This window comes from Bicyclus anynana, chromosome 23 (genome assembly GCF_947172395.1).
Source record: "Bicyclus anynana chromosome 23, ilBicAnyn1.1, whole genome shotgun sequence".
Lineage (NCBI taxonomy): Eukaryota > Metazoa > Arthropoda > Insecta > Lepidoptera > Nymphalidae > Bicyclus > Bicyclus anynana.
In genome coordinates this window covers 1,229,220-1,247,643 of record NC_069105.1, presented here as the reverse complement: position 1 = coordinate 1,247,643, position 18,424 = coordinate 1,229,220, and the positions used below count along the sequence as shown (strand labels likewise).

Genomic DNA, 18,424 nt, shown 5'->3' with positions numbered 1-18,424 from the left:
ACTCGAGTAGGGATTTTCAAGAAGTTAGTCATAGGCAGAGGTATATACATATTATTGGTTTTATCATATTGATAATATTATTTTATTTATTTATTAGATTTATGATTTTAGATAAAGAAAGTTTTTTCTTGAAAAACAATAATCAATAATAAACAATAAAATAAAAGAGTGAACATCACTATTACAGAAATACGTCACCAACAACGTCATACCCACACTTTCATTTGATTGGTCAGCTTAACAATGTTCCGTCAATAATTTTTTGACGTATTTAAATTATAACCTTAAACTTTTCTATATTTTGATGATTATTTCTATTGTGTGAAGGTTATTTATTAAATTAAATAAATACACATACTTACTTTTTGAACATGGTGTCACAACAACAGCGCACTATAATTTATAATTAGCAATTTCTTCAGTTTAAAACTCACAAGGGCACGAAATTTTGAGTCACAACACAATCACAGAACTGTCAAAATGTACCAGGCATACCTTAACAATAGACCAATGATAGACATGGAGGTACTATTAAAAGTATTTTAGCCAATTGGTTTAAGACCAGATATACAAATGATTCGTTAAAATATCTTCCAATCAAATGCTACATGTACAGGTTATAAAAATTGCAAAGTTGCTAACAGACTAAACATTTTTTCATTTTTTCAAGTTCTCATATTATTTATTTCTATATTCTCTACATGATTAAATATTAATTAATCTCTGTAGATTTCGTTGTTGCAAAATATTTATTTAATAAAATAATAGTTTGTTCTATTACAATGTTGTCTACTGCTGTGTTGTTGTCAAAATCTAATGTCAAGTGTCAATGTCGAATGGTATGTCAAAATAAAAATTTATTATTATTTTTGACCGCACCGCATGGTATTTAGAGTTTGGGTATTGTTGTATATTAATTATTTTAGCAATGTCCAATTTGCTCGAAGTTTTAGTTACGTGCGATGCAAACAACACATTATGGACGAGCTGTGTTTGGGATCCTCACAATGGTACAAACTTGATGACATATAAAGGCGGTGGAACTGCAGAAAACCGGACCGCCTGTTTTATAGGCAGCGATTATTTCGCTGCAGTTGAGAGAACGAAGCCAATACTGCATATATGGCCACTAAATTCCCAGCAGACCGTGCAAGGGATGCGATTTATACTGCCCGGGAAGGCAAGCGCGTTTGCAGTCACACCGGACGGTTCCTATTGCATAGCAGGAATTGATGAGAAAATTTATCTATGGCAGATCGCGTCCGGCAATTTACTCACCATAATAAATCGCCATTACCAGAAAGTTAACCACTTGAAGTTTACAAGCGATGGAAGTTTCTTTGTGTCCACAGCAGAGGATGGTATGGTTATGGTATGGTCTCTGGTCACAGTAGCAGCTAACCCAGAAGTAGGACTCATATCCCAGACAACAGCAGGTCAACATGACCCTGTTTACATATTCTCTGACCATTTCCTACCTGTAACAGACATGTGTATAAGTAAGAATGGAATGCACGGACGTTTATTCACTGTATCCAGCGACAGAACTTGTAAAATTTATGATTTGACCTCTGGAGAAGTGCTATTAAATCTAGTCTTTGACGAACCCTTATCAGCGATTTGTCTAGATATTTTGGAATTAAATGTTTTTGTGGGTTCTGTTGAAGGGAAAATTTTTCAATTCAGTCTAACCAATGCACCTAGAAGCAGGGATATGCTTATGAATAATGATAATAATAGTGTTGTACTCTCTGCTCATACCAAAGCAGTTACATGCTTATCTGCTTCCCTGAATGGGGAGTTGCTTGTATCAGGTGGCAATGATGATCAAGTCATATTATGGCATATAAGAAGCAGACAACCAATTAGAATAATAAGGCATAAAGGGTCTATTACGAATGCCTTTTTCTCACTAAACTATAAAGCTATTTACCAACAAGATTTCACTCCTAATATCATATTACATAGCCTAGAAAGAACTCTGGAAAATAATAGTGATGATGTAGTGGAAATAGATGTACTTGTCAATAAGAAAAACAACTTTTGGAGCCAATATGAGAACAATGATGCTAATGTTGCTATAAGCGAAGACTCAGATACTACCAAAGCTCTTCAAGATGAAATAGAAAAGATGAAACAAATTAATGCCAATTTGTACACAATAGCAATCCAAAAGGCATTGGAAACAGTACCAATAAGTAATAAAGCCAATGAATCTAATCGTAAAAAGAAAAAACATAAGAAGCAATAAATTCCTTTCATTAATACAATAAAATGTTGTTTTATTTAATTAATAGTAGGTATGTTTTTGTTTCAAGATTTTAGTATGTTTTTTTTTTGGTTAGATATTATCGTGTCATTTATTTGACTCAGTATTGTGATGTTTGGAAGTAATGTCCTACAGTGGACGTCCATCGGCTGACATGATGATGATGATGATGATGATTATAGTCTCAACTTTGGTTGTTCATGCTGATGAAATTAGAGATGAGGCATTTTTTTTTTAATGTTAAATATTTAATCTATACTAATATAATAAATGCTAAAGTAACTCTGTCTTTTCACTGCTAAACGGCTGAACTGATCAAGATGAATTTTGGTATAATTGTAAATGAGACGTTGGAGCAAAACATAGGGTACTCTTTGACCCTAAAATAAAAATAGAAGGGGGTGAAATAGGGGTTGAAAGTTTGTATGGAATCGATATGATGATTGATATGAAAGTTTGTATGATATCGATATTATGTATTCATTTTTAGAGTTACTCTTTTAATTGTTCATCATACTAATATTATAAACGCGAAAGTTTGTATGGATGTTTGTTATTCTTAAACGCCGAAACTACTCAACTGATTTAGTTGAAATTTGGAATGGAAATAGATATTACTCTGGTTTAACACATAAGTTACTATTTATCCCGGAAAAGTCCATGGTTCCCGAGGGATTTGTGAAAAACTAAATTTCACGCGGACGAAGTCGCGCGCGTCTGCTAGTGTTAAACAAGAACAAGTAAAGTGCCTGGATATAGAACTGTACACTTTTGCATATATTATGAATTACTGAATTAATTAATGAATTATTTCCCATGGGACGTTACTCGGAGGATTGAGACTTGAGAGCTGTTTAATGGTAAACGAATATTAAATTGGTTATGGAATTTTTGAGCTACATTACAAAAACCAAACAAAATTTCAAGTAGGTAAAACTGCCTCTATAGAATGATTATTTCGTAATTATAATCGTATTCGTCAGTTAAAGAGCTCCGTAAAAATACCTTTTTGTGTAGTTGAATAGTGTAAAAAGCGGTATATCTAATTTAATTAGTTTTCCTTGAAAAATTATTTTGTTCGTGAATTTCGGGTTTGATACTAGTCCTTATGTAATTAGTCTGAGATTTATTCAGTACACTCTATGAATCTATGAAAGCAAACGTATTTTTCTATTTGGCGACACTGCATTTTTAATGTCATCCGCGTCATAGCATTGGCATTTGGCATCGTACGATTTGTGTCATTTGCAATTTTGTAAATTATTTTCGGTTTGAAATATTTCTCCAACAAAATATTGTTATTCAAGTGCAGAATGTGTGTAACAAAACAAAAATGATTAAATTCTAAGCCAGGTGGTAACATGTTTTTATGACATACTGATTAATTTAAGGTGATTATAATAACAATATAAAAATAAACGTTGGTTGGTACCCATTTGCGTCACAACAAAACAGTAATTTTTTGTTTATTATTCTCAGCTACGAGGCGAAATGTCGAAGGCTGTAGTTATACCGGAGTGTAACAAGGATATTGGGGGAATCAAGGAGGAGATTCGTCTTTCACCTAGCGATAAAAAAAATGGCGCTATTGCCGTGTTTAGTAGATTCCTTGGCTTCGACTCACTTGGGCGTAAACAGAGTTCCCAACTAAGTCCTACGTCCAAGGAGCCAGCAGTGACTTACTATGGAGTTTACATACCTTGCGAGATCAAAAAAGGCCCCGATGAAGGTTTGTAAACAAAGCATTTCTTTTATCACTTATCTCGCTATCTTAATATTTTTATCATTCAAAATATAGGTCAAAACATTACTATTATTAGTCTATATCTTATAGTATTTGTATCTCGAGTGGTTCGTTGTGATTGGCTATTTTGTTATTAGCTACTGTGTTTGACATGCTTTTATTGTTTACTATCAGTAATTTATTTTATGGATAAAAAAAAACATTCAGTCGAATTTAGAGAAGAAGAAAAAGAAGCCAAATTTTAGCTTTGTATAACAAGCGGTTTTTGAGATTTAGTGACCTTTCGCATTTATATATTAAGATTTTAAAATTCAAACTCAAACCAGGGTTAGGGTTTTCTATTCTATTATTACTATCAATATGACTATTGCTATGACTATCGCTATCACTATGACTATGGCTATCACTGTGTCTATTGCTATTGATATCGTTATTGACTGTACATACAAATATTCAACCCCTATTTCACCCCCTTCTCTTTAAATTTCAAGGATAAAAAGTAGCCTATGTTTTTATATTTTAAGTGTGAAAATTTTTAATTTTATTAATTATTTATTTTATTAAAGCCAGCAATAAACTCAAACAGTTGCTGTTTGAGTTTATTGCTGGATTAATTTATTCAGCAGATACTGCCTTCTAAACCTGTGGTAGAGTCACTACAAATAAAGCTTGATGTTTTAAAAGTGCTTGTAAACTGAGCTTACTTAAAATAAATTGGTATTAAATTTCTTGTTGCAGAAGCCCTGCATGTTTATGAGAACAAAACAGAAGCATTGGAACTTGTGCGTAGGTACAAGACGGCAAGGTTCAAAGCTTTTCGCAAACGGCAGGATGCTGTGTCGTTTGCTCTCCGAGGGGCAGAGCCAGTCGAAACTCATGAAGGAAATGGAAACTGTAAGTGATAAAATTGTATAGCATTAGGTGATTCTTTACAAGTTAGCCCTTGACTACAATCTCACCTGATGGTAAGTGATGATGCAAATCAAGATGGAAGCGGGCTAACTTTTTAGGAGGAGGATGAAAATCCACACTCCTTTTGGTTTCTACACGGCATCATACTGGAACGTTAAATCGGTACGTCTTTGCTGGTAGGGTGGTAACTAGCTTGTAAAGAATAAAAAAAAAATGTTCTTTAACAGATTTTAAAAGGAGGATTTATGTACTAATAATGATATACCTACTTAAAATAAATGATCTTTGACTATGGAGAAATATTAATTCTAAATTTTATGTGCATTTTTATAATGTTTGTCTTTTAAAACATGACCTACTCGAAAATATCTAGTGGGAGGCTTTGGCCGTGGGTAATTACCACCCTACCGGCAAAGATGTACCACCAAGCAACTTAGCATTCTGGTATTAAAACCTCAATTGTTACACAGTAGAGGCCGGAATCACGTCGAGAGTACACGGGTTCAATCCCCGCCTGTTGTACTATTGTCGTACTCCTAAGACAGTCGAGTAATTGGAGGGAAACAGGAATATTGGTCATATTTTAAAAAGATATGGCAAATATGTATTCTTTTTTAATCTATTTTAAAACAAAAAATCGAAATTGCTGAAAGGTCGCCCATCACAATATCTCAAAAACCGATTGGCGTAGTTAGTTTTTTATTCTGCCCTTGACTACAATCACACCTGATGGTAAATTCCGATCAGCCAACTAAGAAAACCTCAATCGGCCCAGCCGGTGATCGAACCCAGTACCTCCGTCTTGTGAAACCACCGCGCATACCACTGCGCCACAGAGTCCGTCAAAAGTTAGTAGTATTTTGCGAAAGGATCGGAGTAAGGAGATATAATGGCGGACGAAGCCACCGGCGCCCGCTAGTCGTAGGTAAAGAAACATAAAAATTAATCTAAAAAATTTTTTTTTCTAAAAATGAATTTTTGGATTTTTTTCTTACATAAATTAAAATACCCTATCATAGTTAAACATTATTATTGTACTAGCGGACGCCCGCAACTTCGTCCGCGTGGAATTTAGTTTTTCACAAATTCCTCGGGAACCATGGATTTTTCTGGGATAAAAAGTAGTCTATGTGTTAATCCAGGCTATAATATATCTAATTACCAATTTTCAGCTAATGCGCTTCAGTAGTTGAGGCGTGAAAGAGTAACAAACATTCATATCATCAAAATCATCTGTTTTTGCAAATCTCGGGAAACCATGGATTTTTTTGGGATAAAAAGTAGCCTATGTGTTCATCCAGAGTAAAATCTATTTCTATTCCAAATTTCAGCTAAATCACTTCAGTAGTAGCGGCGTTATAGAGTAACAAACATCCAAACATCCATACAAACTTTCGCGTTTATAATATTAGTAGAAAGTAGGATTAGGTAGATGGTAATGTACTTTGACCTCGACAAATTAGTCCCGCCTTAATTTATTCCCAATTAGTCGTTTTGTTGGCACCAGACACGAATGTCTATTGTCAACTGTCTATACTGCAGTGTGTAGGTAAGACAATGTCAATGAACTCTGTTATTTATAAACTTTCAATTAATTATTATCTTGTGTTTATTGTGTAGCTAATAGACGCGGTTTCACTCGCTTAGTTCCCGTTGGCGCGAAAATACGGGAAATAAATATAGCTGACTAGCGGACGCCCGCGACTTTTTGACAATTCCCGCAAGAACCATGAATTTTTCTTTTCTTTCTATTTCTTTCTAATTAGTTGCTGCGAAAGCAAGCGAAAGCGATACTTTGATGGCGCAGCTATTAGTTGTCAATGTGTTTCTCTGGTCTCGATATGACATTCGTTATCAACCCATTTTCGGCTCACTGCTGAGCTCGAGTCTCCTCTCAGAATGAGAGGGGTTAGGCCAATAGTCCACCACGCTAGCCCAATGCGGATTGGCAGACTTCACACAAGCAGAGAATTAAGAAAATTTTCTGGTATGCAGGTTTCCTCACGATGTTTTCCTTCACAGTTTGAGACACGTGATATTTAATTTCTTATTATATAATGCGAATTTAAATAAGAAAATAAATTCGCGTTATATGACCCAGGTATTCGAACTTCCTCCTTTGGACTTGTTTGGACTTGTTTTTATTATAACCATTTCAAATTATTGTTTATTCCAGCGATAATGAGCGAGAAGCCGTACCCCTTCAAGGCGCCGTCCCCTCAGGATATGGTGGCGCTGCGGAAGGCGATAGAAGGGGGGATGGTGGGCACAGTCCGCGACCGTATATGGGACAACCCGCGGTACCTGGTCAGCAGTGGGAACACGCCGGCTATAGTCCAGGTAATGTTGATAGTGATACTACTTCAAGGCGATAGAAGAGGGTTGGGCGGTCTGTGTGCCAAATATGGGACAACCCGCAGTACCTGGTCAGCAGCGGGAACACGCCGGCTATAGTCCAGGTAATGTTGAGGATGATATCCCGTCAAGGTGCCATTTCTTCAGGTGATAGAAGGGAGTCTGTGTGGCCACATATGGAACAACCCTAGCTACGTGGTCAGAAGCAAGAACACAACGGTTATAGTCCAGGTAATGTTGATAATGATATCTCTTCAAGGCGCCATCACCGCAGGACATGGTGGCGTTGCGTTAGGTGACAGAACTACCTTATATTATAACAAATAAAATATATACAACGTGTGAGGTAAATAGTATAACATCCCGCAACATACTCATATATTATGATCTTCTAAACACAAGAATTCGTAAGTTTTCCTTATAATAATGTAAGAGTCCAAAAAGCTTAGCTAGGGTTGACATCTCGAGGTTTTAAGCAAATTCTTGAAGTCCTCATATCTTTCTCAGGATTCTGACTAGTAATCTCGTATTTTTTTATAGGCATGTATTACTTAAATGATTATGAATGTATTACTGAAAAAAATTAAAATATCTTTATTTACAAAAATGGTTAAAAATACTGATTGTCTGTGGTCTCCACTGTATCATAAAGATAAAACTTTCTTTAATTGTGCCTTTATAACATCTGATCTCTCTAATGATGAATCTCAATTTCGTCTTATTTTAGGAGTAAAAAATAAATATTTGTCATTTGTTTGTCCATCAGGAAGGTTCCCGGTACAACGCGTTGCACGTGGCCGCTAAGTCAGCGAACGCCGAGGTGTGCAACCTGCTGCTCACCACCGTCGGCAACCCGGCCTTCGTGCAGACGCTGTCCGGCTCCGACGCGGACGCTGACTTCTGCAAGGTCAGCATTTCCTACTGATATTGTTTGTATGGATGTTTAGATGTTTGTTACTCTTTAACGCCGCTACCACTGAAGCAATTTGGCTGAAATTTGAAATGGAAATAGATTATACTCTGGATTAACACATAGGCATACTTTTTATCCTGAAAACATCCATGGTTTCCCGAGATTTGCGAAAACTGATGATTTTGATGATATGAATGTTTGTTATTCTTTCACGCCTCGACTACTGAACCGAATAAGCTGAAATTTGGTATGAAGATATATTATAGCCTGGATTAACACATAGGCTACTTTTTATCCTGCATCCATGGTTACCGAGGATTTGTGAAAAACTAAATCGACGATCGCGGACGAAGTCACGGGCGTCCGTTAGTATGATCATAAATCAGTGTTGATTTTGTTGTTCTATGTGTAACAGCAATTTTGATTATTTCTGTAAACAAGGTCAGATTTGCGGCACTGCTACAGATCCCTGAAAAACGCCCATACTAAATGGTACGAATTAATGACGTCGTAGGTACATAATGCTCGTTAGATTTGTATGGGCGTTCAAACAAAATTACTAATATCTTTGTCATTAGTGCGTTTATGTTTATAGTTCAAATATTAAAAAATGTCACATTTAATGTAAGGAAGCTAAAACTGTATGAATTTTCATCCAATTACGGTAAAAGATTTTTGTAATCTTATTTATTTTGCAAATATCTAGACAATCTTTGCTTTTTATGTATAAATTAGTTAACATGTATCATAAAAAACAATATATTCAAACCTTATCATCATCCCCATTGTTGTTACAGGAATTCGCGGGCATCCTCCTGGACAGATACCTGAATACACCCGACAAGGCGATGAACGAGACGCCACTTCACTTTGCAGCCAAATACGGCGCAGAGGGAGTTGTCGACGTGCTCACGTCGTTCCCGCAGTGCAATAGGCATGCCACCAACAAGTACGGAGAGACGCCTCACGACGTGAGTATTCACTTGTGACAGAGTCTACAAACGGTTAACTCACAAAGACTCCGCCACTCCGTCCATAGAACATTCCAGGAACATGCTGCCGGCGCAGACTACGTCGGACCAATGAGTCATCGAAACCCGTTAGCTCAACGAAAGTTCCGCCACTCCTACGTCGTTACCAGGAGCTGCCGGATGACTACCTCGGATGCATGAGCCATTGTACCTATATAAGCCGAGCATTGGTTCTTTGGCGCAGGGCTTTATATGGCGAGGGCTTTATTCGCGATGCTCTGCGTCCAGGAAGGATGACCCCGGCACACCCTCCTTCCCTAAGATACCCTGGATAGGGAACCCTGTGTCTAGGTCGGGACTCCATCACTCCTACTTCGACGACGACTATGTCGGATGGGTGAGTCATCACACCTATAAAACCCGAACCTCGTGGAAGAACAACCCACCACCTCCCATGGCCCTTTCAACCTCTCGGTAATTTGGGCCGAATCGAGGGAGGGCGACCCCGGTACTTGCTCTTTGCGTGTTCCCGGGACGCCTTCTTGACTCCCTACAAGTTATTTTCTCTTTTCGCTCCTTGTCCCTTGATACTCACTCGTGGAAGAACAGGGTGCATTAGTTCTTAGGCGCGAGCTTATATTGTTATGGCATGGACTACCATATTCGCGATGCCCTGCGTCCAGGAAGGATGTCCTCGGCGCATACGCCCCTTTTCCTAGATAGGATACTCTGTGTCTTGGTCAGGCGCCTCACCGGAACCTCGTTTGAGGGACTCCACCACTCCATTACATTCCGAAAGTTAGCTGCCGACGTGGACTATGTCAGTCGGATGAGTCATCACACCCATAAAAGCCGAACCTCGTTGTGAAGTACAGGGAGCATTCGTTCTTGTTCGTTCGCGGAGCTTATACTGATAGAGCGAGGATTGTCTACTTTGTCAGCGATGCCCTGCGTCCACGAAGGATGCACAGGGGCATACGCCCCCATTCCCTAGGGTACCCTGGGTACTAACTCTATGTCTACCTCGGGCACGAAACTCCACGATCTTCTTTCTGAATCTCACTTTTACCACAGAACATGTGTGATATCCAGACAACCCGCACCAAACGTTTGAAAGAAAGAAAAATGCGTTTATTTCGAAATTATGCCACACATCACAATATCTCCAGTACACCAGGACATCCAGGACAATACCCTGCGATGTTTGGCATAACCCAGAAAATGGCCCCGGCTCAGCACAATGCTATGTGACCACATGAATTAGGACACGTAGCGCTGATTTTCAGTTGGAACCACAGTTTGGGTAGGTAACCACGCCACGAACGCAGCCAACACAACCTTATAATCTAAACCAGTGATTCCCAAAGTGGTCTATATCGACCCCTAGGGGTCTATGACAACCTGCAAAAAAATTTGGGGGACCATGAAATGAAAATGGGGGTCCACGATAGTGGATCTTAACACAGACACTGATAGTACCTATTTACTTACATCATACTATCTTATATCTTTATTATTGAAGCATCAGGTTCATCCTTCTCACTAACAATATTGACTTATTGCTTATGTTATTTTATTTATAGTTTATTCTATGTTTATTTAATGTTACGTATATTTTACATAACAGATACAAAATTTGATTTTTAATTCAATTAATAAATGTATAAATTAACATATGTTTTTATTTAAAGTTTTTAACACTAAACTTCACTACAGTTAGAAATTTACAGGAAATCAATATCAGGTTATCAGGTTCATAATCAATTAGGGGGTCTACCCAACACGAAAAAACATGGCAAGGGGTCTATGACACAAAAAAGTTTGGGGAACTCTGATCTAAACTAATAACTACACTGACATTAAACTGAAAAATAAACTTAGTTCGAGTAGGAAACGTTTCCTAATCGAACTGCTATAGTGTGGAACACCCTCCCATGATGATTCCGCGTGATCTACTAAGTTTTCTTTGTGCAGGTAATCTGCAGCCGATCATCATCATCACCAGAGGTCATCCGTCGCATCCGAGCGATGCTGCAGGATCGCTACTATGTGCCCGTGCTACACATAGAGGACGACAGCGGAGCGCCCACCATAGGCAGCCCCTTCTCTCCCACCAGGCCACCGGTGAGTTGACTCACGGAGACAATGAACCCCATATGAGCGATGCTGCAGGATCGCTACTATGTGCCTGTGCTGCACATAGAGGACGACAGCGGAGCGCCCACCATATGCAGCCCCTTCTCTCGCACCAGTCCCCCGGTGAGTTGACTCACGGAGACAATAGACCATATTATTTATTTATTTATTTATTTATTTATTTATTTATTTATTTATTTATTTATTTATTTATTTATTTATTTATTTATTTATATATTTATATATTTATTTATTTATTTATTTATTTATTTATTTACTTAAACAGTACCCGGAAAATAAGACCGGCACTACTACGTGAAACTTAGACTAATTAGATATGGACCTACTCACTAGACGTTACCCCTCTTTCAAAGTAAAAGATCATTGATCTAATATTTTTCTAAGCTTTATCATCATCATGATCATTGATCTAATCTAAGCTTTTATAAAACTGTATCTATAGAATCGATGCTCCATCATTGCAATGGTTTTCGTCGTGTAAAGAAAGTATTATTTAAAAGCTGGTTCTTTAAAGAGCCCTTGATGTATGCAAGACTCTAAGTAAGAAGTATGCTCACATACAAACAATATTGAGATTCAAGAGATAACAAATGTTATCTGGTGCTTATTGGTGGATATATATATAGTATAGTAGGGAAATGACATTTTGTCAATTGATTTGATGTTTATTTTAATAGGTTTATAAAAAATACTAAAACGGCCAGCTGGCCTTGTAGTGAACCATTGAAATTGGCTGATGTCTTATGTTCTTCTGCAGGAATTAAACTCAGATCCGTTATCACCGCGCTGCGAAATACGCGCTTTCGCCGGGCCTATGGACGCGAGCGACGCTGAGTCCTTCCGTAGACGGTGGAAGACGCCCCCCAGGTCTGCCAGACCTGCCTTCCGACTGAAGGAGATGACTAAGGGATTGGAGACTGTTGGCAGGTAAACTTATGTTTTTTTTTGTTGGATTGATAGACCATCAGATAGTCTTTCTGATAGTAATTGCAGTTATCAGCATTGCTGCTCCATTTACCATCAAATGGGTCTTACCATCATCTACTTGGTTCGTCAATTATGGCTAAAAAAAGTGCCAAGCCATCGCCTACAGACATAGAGGAATTAGATATGGAGATGCATTGCACACAAATTCACCAGAATATATTTATATTAAAATTATATAAATATTAATACAAATATATTCTGCGTCCTTACATTACACACAACTGTAAATTTGATTCGCAATACACACACATGTAATTTTTACACAGACTAACAATTACAATGTTTAGGCTGTCCACAGAATATTTATGTTTTGAATTATCTAGTGAAATTACCATCAATTTCAATGAAAATTGATGAAGGCCAGGATGATCTTGTATTTTGGCAAATTTTGAATTATGTACATCATGTTCTATTAATTCTTTTGTAATTCTATACATTTGACATTGATGTCAATGGAAAGTTTAAAATAATCTGTACTAAAAAATTCCGCTAACCCTCACTAAAGCTGAAGTCGTTAGCGGATTTTTTTTAATCTTCCACATGAAAGTTGAAAGTTTAGTGTTATAAAAAAGTTGTTATTGTCTGTTATTCACATATAAAATGTTTTCCAGGAATTTAGCAGAGCAAATGAGCGTCGGCTGGAAAGAGTACTGGCCGTTCTTGGACACATTCACAGACCTTCGATCGCCTGAGGGTCTACAACTGTTTGAGGATTATCTCAAGGCCAAATACGAGACTGCATGCTCATTTGTATACAGTGACAGCGTGAACCAATCTCAACAGTCAACCGAAGAGTTATCTCTCTCAAGAATCAGCTTGGGCAACTTATCTCACAACAGCCCAGCTCCAGAGCAAATTTTAAGTCCCATCTCAGAACTATGTGTTGCGATGAAGACTTGCAAAATAACAGACAGGCCCTCACATTGGGGGAAAACCGACCCAATAAGACAACGTCTATGCAGACAGCCGAACCCTAAACCAGTTGTGACCAACGGTGAATCTACACCGATGAACCATACAGTCAGCCAGTTACTGTGTATAGAACGTACCTGCCAGGTCTTTGCTAAACGAATAGCAGATGCATTGACATTCTCTCTGACAGCCGAACCCGAAGTGGCTGGGGAGTCGTTGAAATCTGAAGCGAAACATTTGCAGCACACAATGTATTCGTACATGGACGATGAAAGATTCCACGAAATAAACTTTGCATTGATACATTCTCGTTTGGCGCAATTAGTGGTTTTTAAATTGAAACAGCAAACAAAAGACTTGGACGATATAAACAATCTTGTAGAATTTCTTGTGAAGCTTCGGTGTCCGAATGATGATATATTCAGTTCTGATGATGAGAGGAAACCGTTCACATATAGAACTAATAGAGTTAAGATAAACAATGTCATAGATAGTCACGTTAGGTGTTTAGCTAGTTTCTTGTGTGAGGAGTTGACGGAATCTGATGTGATGAAGGGACCAGCTGTCTCCGAGTTGGAGTGTGGTGATTTATGGGAGAAGGCGAGCAAATGTCGATGCGATTGGAGGATAGAGTTCTATGAGAGGAACAGCAAAAAGAATGCTTCGTTCAGGAGGAACAGGTCGATACTGTCCACCAGTCCAACGAATTCCAGTTTTATTCGGAGGCTCGCTTTTGACCATGACATTGGTGAGTTATTTACTCTCTTAAGTACTTATTAATTAAAGACGGTGAAGATCTTTCATGGTAGTTATGTAGAACTTAAGATGGGGTTGTGGATTAGATTCCCAGTTAGGTTCAGCTTAGGGTTAAAAAGGATGATTGGCAAATTAGTACGGAACTTGGGTCCGGCACCAAACAAAATAAATTATATATCATTAAAAAGTTAGTTTTCTGTAGAATACGAATGACTGAAGCGCTAGTTCTGATTCATTGTCCAATTAGAGTAAACTTGCCTTGCAAGTTGTATAATTTATATTTTTGTATGACATTATTTTACATTTTGTCACAATATATTTATTAATACGTTCGCTGCGGTACGAGGTCAATAACCTCGTTCCGCGGACCTCGTGAAATTCAGTTATTCACAAATCCCGCGGGAACCATGGATTTTTCCGGGATGAAAAGTAGCCTATGTGTTAATCCAGAGTAAAATCTATTTCCATTCCAAATATCAGCCAAATCGCTTCAGTAGCCGCAGCGTAAAAGAGGAACAAACATATTTACACACTTACACACAAACTTTCGCCTTTATAATATTAGTGTGAAGTGTGATTATACAATCAAATATTTTCTCAAATATATTATTTTAAGATCAAGATTAGTTTTTTAATTATTTGTAAAATAAACCAACGTCCAACATTCATGACCGGTTGCAGGTGACAGCAAACAACACGCAGAGAGCGAGAAGCCGGTTAGTGTGAACTCACCCGCAGGCGACAGCGCACTCGCCTACAGCGTCGATGTGGCCAAGTGTCAAGTCGTGGAGGCAGAGGTATTTGTTGTTGTTTAACACGTGCGCTGCGGTACGAGGTCAATTGACCTCGTACGTCTAGCTGCTTCAAGTGTTACGGGGTCAATTGACCTCGTAACGCTATAAAAAAATTTGTATGAAGCGCCCTTAGACCTCTTTAATACAGCCCCTACAGTAGTATCGCTGTAAAAAATGGCGTAAATTCTCCCGTTTTCCTAACATTTCCCTTCACACGCTCTGCTCTTATTGATCGTAGCGTGATGGAAAGTATACTATAACCTGCCCAGGAGTATGAAAAATTGTACCAAGTTTCGTTAAAATCCGTCGAGTAGTTTTTGTTTCTATAACAAACATACAGACAGACAGACTAAATTTTACTGATTGCATTTTTGGCATCAGTGTCGATCACTTATCACCCCCTGATAGTTATTTTGGAAATATATTTCATGTACAGAATTGACCTCTCTACAGATTTATTATAAGTATAGATTAGCGGACCTGACCCCCAAGCCAATTGGCACGTCGATTCTCTTTCTACGATAGCTAACGCTTCGAAAACTAGAAAAATGTATGGGAATGACATTGGCCTATATCCACTTACTTATGTGCACTTCTTCCATATATCTACTCCGTACCATACTCCTAACCTAACCTATAACTAACTTACCCCTACCCTACTCCTATCCTACCCCTTCCCTACTACCCAACTCCTTCCCTACCCCTACACGAACGTCATTCAATTGTTTTGCCTTCCCGGAGCGTCTCCACTAACACTTGAACTTTATAGTATGTTATATATGCTATTAAAGTTCAAATTGCCTTTTAAGTATTATTACAAATCGTTTGTATGGGAGTATAGGAAATTGTTATTAGACTTTTTACATTTTTCTCTCTGTTAAAACCATCCTCGTACTTGAAGTATTCTAAAACAAGAATTAGAGAAATCGGTTCAGCCGTTCTCGAGATTTGCCTTAGGAAGATTCAAAATTCATTTATATATTTATAGACTAGCTTGACTGGGTATACTTCTTACCTATCCGTACCCTACCCTACCATAATGATTAATTATTATTTGTTTATAGATATCAGACGACGAGTCCGCGGCCTCATGTCAGTCGGAGGGCGAGGAGGCCTACGAGACGGCCTCCGAGGAGCCCTCCAAGGACTCCGACGTGGAACTAATGCAGGATGCCAGTGACCGGGCCTTGACGGAACCCTTTATATACGGGTAAGTTATGAACCCTTTAAATGCACATTTAACAATTAGGTATAGGTATTCCTTAACCCATGATGTTCTGGGTTTAAAATTTACAACTAAGTGTTACAAATTTCTTGATTACAGGTGGTATTAAGATTCATTATTTATGTTATTAAAAAGGGAGGTATGAGTGTTGGTATAAATAAGAAGGTATTTGATGACTTGGGCTCAGTTGTTTGTTAGGCAGCGTAGACACCGTACCGCTGCCAGTCGCTTTAGTGATTTTAGTGCAATAATGTTTTGTGTTGTAATTATAGTTTATCATAAATAGCTTAGTGTGGACATAGAGAATATGTCGGGCAGGAAAGTTGAGTGTTGATGCATTCTAAAGAGATTCCTTAAACCTACTCCCAAGGTCACAAGTCCTGGGACCTGCTCGAGGTGTTTCCTCTACCACAAAATAAGGGTACAATGTCGCTGCGACTCGTCATGTCACATAGGGTCAGGTCAAATTGCCCTTGTTATGTATTGTTGATGGCTTCGTGCTTGGTGGTATTCACCAGAAAATATGTGTAGCATGAGCAACAACATTATCAAATATAAAAATACAATATTTAATACTGTATTTATATTATAAGTCTTGTAGTATATCATCTAAGACCCGTGGCGAATTCATTGGCGTGTCTCAAGAAAAGTCGTCACGTATTTTTTTTTTTGGAAATATTAAATTTTTTCTGACTATGGGCCTCATTAGAAGGCTCAAAGTCACTCAGCAGGCGATGGAGCGAGCTATGCTTGGAGTTTCTCTGCATGATCGAATCAGAAATGAGGAGATCCGCAGATGAATTAAAGTCACTGACATAGCTCAGCGAGTCGCGAAGCTGAATTGCAATGGGCAGGCCACATAGTTCGAAGAGCTGATGGACGTTGGGGTACCAAGGTGCTGGAATGGCGACCCCGCACCGGAAAGCGCAGTGTTGGGCGACCCCCCACCAGGACCGTTTTATTTGGAAGTCCATGCAAGAGGCCTATGTCCAGCAGTGGAAGTCCATCGGCTGATAATGATGATGAAATTATTTCTGAGCTCACTCTATCAGTTCAAAATTCTAATGTAAATTAATTTTATATTATTTTAGTGAGGAGCCCACTAAAATGGATCGCTTAGTGTTCGAGGCGCTGTCGGAGTGTCGGATAACGCCCGACGCCTTCCCCAACATCTTCCGCTGGAGGCACACGGTGTCACTATACTCGCCCTCCGAAAGAGACAGGTAAATACATTTTCAAAATAGATTGTTTAGTGTTCCTGGCACTGTCGGGTAAAGTCCGACATCTTCCGGTGGAGGCACACTGTGCATTATACTCGCCTTCCCAAAGAGACAAGTATATCAATTTTCAAAATAGATTATTTAGTGTTCCTGGCACTGTCGGGTAAAGTCCGACATCTTCCGGTGGAGGCACACTGTGCATTAAGCTCGCCTTCCGAAAGAGACAAGTATATCAATTTTCAAAATAGATTGTTTTGTGTTCCTGGCACTGTCGGGTAAAGTCCGACATCTTCCGCTGGAGGCACATGGTGTCACTATACTCGGCCTCCGAAAGGGACAGGTAAATACATTTTCAAAATAGATTGTTTAGTTTTCCTGGCACTGTCGGGTAAAGTCCGACATCTTCCGGTGGAGGCACACTGTGCATTATACTCGCCTTCCGAAAGAGACAAGTATATCAATTTTCAAAATAGATTGTTTAGTGTTCCTGGCACTGTCGGGTAAAGTCCGACATCTTCCGCTGGAGGCACATGGTGTCACTATACTCGCCCTCCGAAAGAGACAGGGATATCAATTTTCAAAATGGATCGCTTAATGTTCGAGGCGCTGCCGGACTGTCGGGTAAAGTCCGACATCTCCGCTGGAGGCACACTGTATCACTACTCAGTCTGCAAAAAAGAAATTCTTAAAGTGGTTCACTTAATGTTGGAGGCGCTTTCGGATTGTCGGATAACGCCCGACGCCTTCCCCAACATCTTCCGGTGGACACAGTGACCACCAGACAGGTAAACACATTTTCAAAATCAAGTAATCAGCTATGCTTACTTTGTGTCTAGAAAGAGGTGACAATATAGTCCAAATATATGCTTTAATAACACCAAGTTTTCGTTTTTCAGATGGCAAGCGCCTGCAAGTTTGGACGATAGCACGTCCGTGTCGTGGTCAGTAGGCGAGAGTCCCCGCGTGTGCCGAGTCCGGCACCGCTGCAGCACGCCGCACAAGGACTCGCCGGTCCCGCGGGACTCGCGGACCGACAGGACTCTACCCCTGCAGGTGTGTTTGTGTGTAAGTGTAGACGATAGCACGGTCGTGTCGTGGTCAGTAGGCAAGAGTCCCCGCGTGTGCCGAGTCCGGCACCGCTGCAGCACGCCGCACAAGGACTCGCCGGTCCCGCGGGACTCGCGGACCGACAGGACTCTACCCCTGCAG

At 39.1% G+C, this 18,424-nt stretch overlaps 3 protein-coding genes across 3 annotated transcripts in view; 2 read left to right on the top strand and 1 right to left on the bottom strand.

Annotated features, from left to right (window-relative positions):
- Positions 1-521, bottom strand: part of LOC112050776 (malignant T-cell-amplified sequence 1 homolog) — a 29,893-nt gene extending 29,372 nt beyond the window's left edge. The window contains exon 1 of the mRNA XM_024089122.2: positions 363-521. Within this exon, the coding sequence (XP_023944890.1) occupies positions 363-373 (11 nt within the window). The 5' untranslated portion in view covers positions 374-521. The remainder of the gene's footprint in view (positions 1-362) is intronic.
- Positions 522-833: 312 nt separating this feature from the next.
- On the top strand, positions 834-2,275 carry LOC112050773 (WD repeat-containing protein 18). Its single transcript, XM_024089118.2, has one exon. It carries the CDS (start codon positions 929-931, stop codon positions 2,249-2,251), a length of 1,323 nt encoding a protein of 440 aa, XP_023944886.2. The 5' UTR covers positions 834-928; the 3' UTR covers positions 2,252-2,275.
- Positions 2,276-3,468: 1,193 nt separating this feature from the next.
- LOC112050771 (ankyrin repeat and LEM domain-containing protein 2) lies at positions 3,469-18,415 on the top strand (the record flags this gene model as incomplete). The annotated part of the gene is made up of 13 exons (XM_052888544.1): positions 3,469-3,622; positions 3,749-3,998; positions 4,752-4,907; positions 7,102-7,265; positions 8,047-8,187; positions 8,991-9,164; positions 11,139-11,288; positions 12,079-12,248; positions 12,920-13,968; positions 14,658-14,773; positions 15,835-15,980; positions 17,087-17,218; positions 18,112-18,415. Coding segments are annotated over exons 2-13 (2,940 nt in total), but the record flags the coding sequence as incomplete, so codon positions are not given.
- Positions 18,416-18,424: the final 9 nt, after the last annotated feature.

Excerpts from the sequence above, each read along its gene's own strand:
- LOC112050773 (XM_024089118.2), top strand. The coding sequence starts at position 929 with ATGTCCAATTTGCTCGAAGTTTTAGTTACGTGCGATGCAAACAACACA.